The sequence below is a fragment of the Pistacia vera genome, unplaced genomic scaffold (assembly GCF_008641045.1).
Source record: "Pistacia vera cultivar Batoury unplaced genomic scaffold, PisVer_v2 Contig507, whole genome shotgun sequence".
In the NCBI taxonomy this organism is placed as follows: domain Eukaryota; kingdom Viridiplantae; phylum Streptophyta; class Magnoliopsida; order Sapindales; family Anacardiaceae; genus Pistacia; species Pistacia vera.
The window spans coordinates 494768-502983 of NW_022196343.1; the positions used below are offsets into that span (position 1 = coordinate 494768).

Sequence of the window (8216 nt, forward strand, 5' to 3'; positions counted from 1 at the left end):
TCGCCTGCATGAAGCCAGAATCAATAGTAATCACGTTTAAGATGAAAAATTAGTATCAGAAATAACACAGAAACTTAACATGCTAATGCTGCACAACTTCTTAGAAGTTTCAAATTGCCCTGTGGTTATGAGAAATCCGCCTGAAAAAATGCGTTTAAGATCAAAACAAAAGGACTTTCAACACGTGTTGATCAACTTCAGTTACTTTATGACAGATTTAGATTTCCAGAATTCTGCGTTCGGCCAGGGTCCCTCATATGTGACGTGTGTTGAAGATCAACCCCAGCCTATTACAGAACCCAACCAATATTTTGATTTCAGCCCAAGGAAAATAAAAGTCCAATCCATTTTATCTTAGTCCAGAACAATAGAAGCTTCTCAACAGATGTGGAAGAAAAATATTTTTTTAGAAAATTGTAGAGGGATAGAGAAAAGAGATTTTTTAAGAGAAGTGTGTAGAATGTAGTAATAATGTGTGGTTAGAATTATTTCTTAATTTTATATTTATATGGTGTAGATTGCATGGTGAGGACTATAAATATTCTCCCTTGCATTTGGGTTAGGTATCCTCCAAAAATTGAGTCTTTGTATTCTTAGTTTGAGTGTGGTGTCTTGAGTGTGAGTTGTGAGCTTTCTTTTGAGTGTTTGTATTTCTCTTCAAATTGTGAGTGGTTTTTTAAAAGTGTTGTAGTATCTTTTATTGTGGGTACAATACAAGTAATTTGTTTACTTGTTTGGGTCCAACATTAGTAAGTTTAGAGTTATGTACCTACTTTTTTCTCAACAATTGGTATCAGAGCGGGACAATCAAGGATCGTTCTTGGTGGAGTTATCTTGAGTCGTGAGGAGTTTGGTACTCTACAAGTTTGTTAGTCAAGCTTGTTTGGTATAGTCGCAGTCCTGCCAGCACGATGGGTGACCTTCAAGTAGTTGGAGGAATCAAGAAGCTCAACAACAAAAACTAAAACATGTGGGCAACATGTATGGAGTCTTACCTACAAGGTCAGGACCTTTGGGAGGTTGTTGGTGGTGATGAAGTTACACAACTGGCGGCAAGTGGAAAATTAAAGCAGGCAAAGCATTGTTTGCTTTAAAGACCACAATTGAAGAAGAAATGTTGGAGCACATTCGAGATGCCAAAACACCAAAGGAAGCATGGGACACTTTTGTTACACTCTTTTCAAAGAAGAATGATACAAGACTGCAACTTCTCGAGAACGAGCTGCTATCGATGGCGCAATGTGACATGACGATTGCCCAGTACTTTTACAAGTTGAGTCGATATGCCGCGAAATTTTAGAATTATATCCAATAGCTCCTATTGGGGAAACCAGCATAAAGAAAATAATTATCCATGGTTTGAGACCCGAATATCGACTGTTCATTACCACTGTACAAGGATGGCCGACACAACCATCTCTTGTTGAGTTTGAGAATTTATTGGCTGCTCAAGAAGCTATGGCTAAGCAAATAGGAGGAGTCTTGCTGAAGGGTGAGGAAGAAGCGCTCTACACTAGCAAAAGCAGAGGCACTTTCAAGCGGTACAATGGTAGTGGATCTAAAAAGGAGGGTGACAAAGGGAAAATTCCTCAAGGAAATGAAGGCTCTCGTCCAGGGGGAGCTTCGAAGAATCGCGGTAATAGCAGAAAATTCGATGGTGAGTGTTACAACTGCGGGAAGATGGGTCACATGGCGAAAGATTGTTGGACCAAGAAAAAGCATGTTGAAAGTAATACTGCTACTTCTAGTCCTAAGGAGAATAACAAAAATGATTGGGATGCCGAAGCGTTATTCGTTATGGAGGAAGAAGAATTAGCCCTTGCGGCAACAATACCAAGAAGGATTGACTACGAGAATGATTGGATCGTAGACTCGAGTGCTCAAATCATATGACAGGTGATAAACAAAAGTTGCAAAATCTATCTGAATACAAGGGAAATCATGTGGTGGTAACAGCCGACAACTTAAGTTTACTGATAACACACATCGGTAAAACAATAGTTACACCTCAGTATAATCCTAACCAGGTACAACTTCAAGATGTCTACCATGTTCCAGGAATGAAGAAAAATTTGCTATCTGTGGCTCAATTGACATCATCAGACAACTATGTCCTGTTTGGGTTGCAAGATATGAAGGTGTTTCAAGACCTCAAGATCTCAAAAAAGCCAACGATGGAGGGACGACTATTGGAGTCAGTTTACATGATGTCAGCAGAGTTTACATACGTAGACAAGATAAGAGGGAACGAGACAGTAGACATGTGGCACATGCGGCACATGCGGCACATGCAGCTGGGACACATTAGCTATTCTAAGCTAAGCGTGATGATGAAGAAGTCAATGCTGAAGGGGTTTCCTCAACTTGACGTGCGAATAGACACGGTCTGTCAGGATGCCAGGATGGTAAAGCATACCAATTGTCATACCAGGAATCGAAGTTTAAAGCAAAAGAACCATTGGAATTAGTTCACTTTGATGTATTTGGGCCCGTTAAGCAACCATCAATTGGCGGTATGCGGTACATGGTGACATTCATTGATGACTTTTCAAGGTCTGTGTGGGTTTTCTTTATGAAAGAAAAATCTGACACATTCTCAAAGTTTAAAGAGTTTAGAGAGTCAACTGAAGGCGAAGTGGGAAAGAAGATTCGTTGCTTGCGTACAGACAACGGGAGAGAATATAGCTCAAGCGAGTTCTCTCAATACCTAAGGGAATGCCAAATACGTCATCAATACACTTGTGCCAACACGCCACAACAGAATGGTGTAGCGGAGAGAAAGAACCGGCATCTTGCAGAAATTTGTTGGAGTATGCTACATGAAAAGAATGTACTTGGAAGGTTTTGGGCTGAAGCAATGAGGACTGTAGCCTTTGTGATCAACAGACTTCATCAACCGAGGTTAGGATTTGTTTCACCCTCTGAGAAACTGTGGAACATGAAACCTACAGTTAGCTACTTTCGAGTATTTGGCTGTTTATGTTATGTATTTGTTCCTGATCATTTATGGAGCAAGTTTTACAAGAAAGTTGTTAGATATATCTTTGTGGGATACGACAGCCAGAGAAAGGGGTGGAAATGTTGCGATCCAACGAGTGGAAGACGCTATACTTCACGAGATGTGGTGTTCGATGAACATCTTCTTGGTGGTCCTCAAAGAAGGAGGTGTTGCCAGACTCAAGAGAATTTGAAGACAAGCTGCAACAAAAGATGGGGGAGCATACTGTTCAACTTCAGCCAAGTTCAAATTAATCAGAAGATCCAAACGGCGACAATGTCGAACAAAGAGTGACTCATAATCCTTGGCAAACTGGCATATTTCAACAACTAAACGAAGAAGGTGGGCCTAGTGAAACGGAAGAATCAACTCCACAATCTCAACTCTGAAGGTCAATAAGAACACGAATGCGAAATCCCAAATATGCCAATGCAGCCATAGTTGAAGAAGCAACTATAATAGAACCTGAGATGTTTGAAGAAGCATCGCAAAGTTCTGAGTGGGTGACAGCTATGAAAGAAGAGATCGATGCACTTCAGCAAAATCAGACTTGGGATCTGGTGCCAAAGCTAAGAGATGTGAAACCCATATCCTGTAAGTGGGTTTATAAGATAAAACGTTGTCCAGATGGGTCAATTGAGAGGTACAAGGCACGATTGGTAGCTCGTGGTTTCTCTCAACAATACGGACTAGACTATGATGAAACGTTTAGTCCAGTGGCGAAATTTACAATTGCACGAGTCCTACTTGCACTTGCAGCCAACAAAGACTAGAAATTGTGACAGATGGATGTGAAGAATGTTGTTCTTCATGGAGAGCTGAATCGGGAGATCTACATGATCCAACCAATGGGTTTTCAAAGCCAAGATCATCCTGAATATGTGTGTAAGCTGTGAAAAGCACTTTACGGGTTGAAACAAGCATCCAGGGTGTGGTATGGTAAGATTGCTGAATTTCTAACATAAAGTGGTTATTCAGTAACACCTGCAGATTCCAGCTTGTTTGTCAAAGCCAATGAAGGAAAGCTAGCTATCATGCTAGTGTACATAGATGATTTAATCATAACTGGTGATGATGAGGCAGAAATTCTTTGGCCGAAGGAGAATTTATCAATTCGTTTCCAGATGAAGGAACTTTGACAGCTCAAGCACTTCCTTAGTCTAGAGGTAGATCGCACACAAGAAGGAATACTTCTTTGTCAACAGAAATATTCCAAAGATTTGTTGAAGAGGTTCGGAATGCTTGAATGCAAGCCGATTTCGACGCCGATGGAACCAAATGCCAAAATGTGTTCACATGAAGGAAAAGATTTGGAAGATGCGACAATGAATCGAAAATTGGTAGGCACTCTAATCTACTTAACCTTGACTCGACCTGACATTTCTTATGCAGTTAATATGATGAGCCAGTACATGCAAAATCCAAAGAAGCCTCATCTGGAAGCAGTTCGATGAATACTGAGATATGTGGAGAAAGTACAATTGACTATGGTCTTTTGTACAAGAAAGGTGAAGACTACAAGTTAGTTGGTTACTGCAATGTTGACTATGCAGGAGATCATGACACTAGGAGATCAACAACTGGGTATGTGTTTAAGCTTGGTTCTGGAACAATTTCTTGGTGTAGCAAGAGATAGCCAACGGTATCATTATCAACTACTGAAGCTAAGTATCGAGCAGCGGCAATGGCAGCTCAAGAGAGTACATGGTTGATACAGCTAATGAATAATCTACATCAACAAGTAGATTATGCAGTTTTGTTATACTGTGACAATCAGTCAGCAATTCGTTTGGCAAAGAATCCAGTCTTTCATGCAAGTACTAACCATGTTAAAGTGCACTATCATTTTATCAGAGAAAAGGTTCTGCAAGAAGAAATTGAGATGAGCCAAATCAAGACAGATGATCAAGTTGCGGACTTGTTCACAAAAGGCTTGAGCATTGGCAAGTTTGAAATGTTTCGTTGTCAACCCGGTACAGTGAAAATAGTGAGAGCTGGTGTTGAGGGGGAGTGTTGAAGATCAACCCCAGCCCATTACAAAACACAACCAATATTTTGATTTCAGCCCAAGGAAAATAAAAGCCCAATCCATTTTATCTTAGTCCAAAACAATAGAAGCTTCTCAACAAATGTGGAAGAAATATATTTTTTTAGAAAATTATAGAGGGATATAGAAAAGAGATTTTTTAGGAGAAGTGTGTAGAATGTGGTAATAATGTATGGTTAGAATTATTTCTTAATTTTATATTTATGTGATGTAGATTGCATGGTGAGGACTATAAATACCCTCCCTTGCATTTGGGTTAGGTATCCTTCAAAAATTAAGTCTTTGTATTCTTAGTTTGAGTGTGGTGTCTTGAGTGTGAGTTGTGAGCTTTCTTTTGAGTGTTTGTATTTCTCTTCAAATTGTGAGTGGTTTTTGAAAAGTGTTGTAGTATCTTTAATTGTGGGTATAATACAAGTAATTTGTTTACTTGTTTGGGTCCAACATTAGTAAGTTTAGAGTTGTGTACTCTAAATTTTTCTCAACAAGGTGGCCTTCTTCAAAGCCCAATAGGACTTGTAGTGAATAAAAGAAAAAAATAAAGTAAAGGTGAAAAAAAGTTCTACAGTTCCTTCAAAGATGCAATCCCGTTTCACCTGTGGTTGGATCGAGCTCAAATTTGGAATAGAGACTCACGACACAAGGAGCTACAATCTGACCGGTGAAGATTAGATTTTCAGTTCTGAAACTGGTGGTTTGCTCCTGTAAACAGTAATCACGGGCTTTGGTGAGATCTTTCCAACACTCATTTTTTGTTAGTCTTGTTTCCACTATGATAATGATGTTCTTATTGTGATTGTATTTCAAGATTTGGTTGTCCTTGATGTTTGTGTTTCTTGAATACATCTAGTAAGTTAAGAAGAATCATTGTAAGATAGTGGAGGTTTTTGAGTGGATTTCGATCTCGTGGTTTTTCCCTTTGTATTGAAGGGTTTTTCGGGTGTTCTTTGTGTGATTGTTTGATGTTGAATTTTTTTTACTATATTAGTGTGATTATTCTCTAGTTAATATTTCATAAAAACTGGATTATTAGTTTCGGGCAACATTCTGCCATAAAAAGACTCCACAATTACCAATTCACTCATTCTCTCTAACCTTCACAAATGGATCAAAATTTAATTTCTTCATTAATAACAAGCCTTTGTATCTTCACTACTCTCTTTCTTTCGGCAAGAACAACCTTAGGTATTGTGCAGACTCACAATTACCGAGCTTGTGTACCCAAATACTATGGCGATGGCCTAAACATAAGCTACCCATTCTAGGGCCAGTAAGAACCCTCTAGCGGCCGTGCTGACTGCTGAATATCAACTTGTGCCAAATTAAGGATCCAATTTTTGTGAAATATTAACTAGAGAATAATCACACTAATATAGTAAAAAAAAAATCAGCATCAAACAATCACACAAAAAACATTAGAATTTACGTGAAAAACCCTTCAATACAAAGGGAAAAACCACGGGATCGAAATCCACTCAAAAAACCTCCACTATCAACAAAATAATGTTTTATAATGATTCTTCTTAGCTTACAAGATGTATCCAGTAAAGACAAACATAAAGAACAAACAAATCTTGAAATACAATTACAATAAGAACATCATTATCATAGTAAAAACATGACCAACAAGAAAAAAGATGTTGAAAAGATGTCACCAAAACCGGAAGTTACTGTTTACGGTACAAAACACCAGTTCCAGAACTCAAAATCTGATCTTCTCCGTTCAGATTGTAGCTCCTTGTGTTTTGAGTCTCTCTTCCAAATTTGAGCTTGATCCAACCACAGACCAAGTGGAGTCACAGCTTTGATGGAAACCGTGCAGAGATGAAAAAAACTCACTCTCTTTTTCTTTTCCCTACCTCGTCTACTGCAACCTGTCTTTACTTTTACCCTTTTTTTTATTTTATTAACCACAACTCTCATGCAATGCCTATGGAAATTCAGTTCTCATCTTAATCGTTCTACTCGTTTAAAATGTAGAGAATGTGATGCAACATCACCAACAAAAATGTCTATAAGTAAACACACAAATCTAAGTTCATTAAACCATTAACTGAATACAAGATTCAATTTTCAATTTAACCCTCTCACATTTTTATTTTCTTACTTCTCAAACAATAATTAGAATGAGGCATCAGAAAGATTTATGCTATATACTCACATAGTATAATCCACCAAAAGGGAAGCATGAAGTTTGTCACTTGAGTTAGAAATTGAACTTACCACGGTACTTGACTGTGCACATACCCATATTCACAAAAGTGCTTGAGATTCAAATGCTGAAAATTCCAATTGCTAACTTAGTAAATACAACAGCGAGCAGTAACTTGATCCTAGGTCTGAAGAACCTAACTTGATCCACTCCAAGCATGATTTTTATCATCAAAGAACATGCAGTATATTCAAATTTGCAAAGGCCACAATCAGCATAAATCAAATAACACTGCCACGAATTACAATTCACAGAAAATACAAACTTTATTCTCATCAGGTTTTGATCAAGGCAAAATTATATTACAAACTCCCGAAAGTCAGTAGATACAATTTATGATGTCTAAAATACCATGTAAACCAATCTAGCTAATTCTATATTACAAAGTTAGGAAAATTAATTCATCAGCAACAGAGCATAAAATTCAATTTAACTCTACAACAAATAACGAATGGAATGAAATTCAAACACTCAACCAGAACCTCTAGTTGTTCTCATTAGAATCCGAGTTATATTAGACCCAATAAACGTAATATTAACAGCATCAACAAACCTTGACTTTCTAAATAAAGACTATATTTAAGTCTTTATCGTTCAAAGATCATGATGATCCGTATATTGTATTTGGTAAAGCCCAGAACTGAACCCTCCCAATCACTGAATCACTGGCATATCCACTCTGGATCAAACTCTTCTTCACCTGAAATAGTTACATGCGCTCGGAGATCAAAGTCAGAGAACTCCCTCTTGATAGATAAATTCTCTTCACGCCCATCTTGCCCTTTATATGCTATTATCTTTGCCTGTTCTTCAACCCCAAAAGGACTCCCATGACTCATCCCCTTGACATTGCTGCAAAAGGAATCTCACCTTCATCATAGTCCCAGCAAGGCCACAGGACACAAAACAAAAAGCATTGGAAATACAGTACTCTTGATTTTCCAACTCGCTCACCCCTTTCT

The 8216-nt window shown here is 38.2% G+C and overlaps 1 protein-coding gene across 1 annotated transcript; it reads left to right on the top strand.

Annotated features, from left to right (window-relative positions):
- The first annotated feature begins 3405 nt into the window (after positions 1-3405).
- Positions 3406-3771, top strand: LOC116105909 (uncharacterized mitochondrial protein AtMg00820-like). The gene has a single exon (XM_031392283.1). The coding sequence runs from the start codon at positions 3406-3408 to the stop codon at positions 3769-3771; it is 366 nt and encodes a 121-aa protein (XP_031248143.1).
- The last annotated feature ends 4445 nt before the right edge of the window (positions 3772-8216 follow it).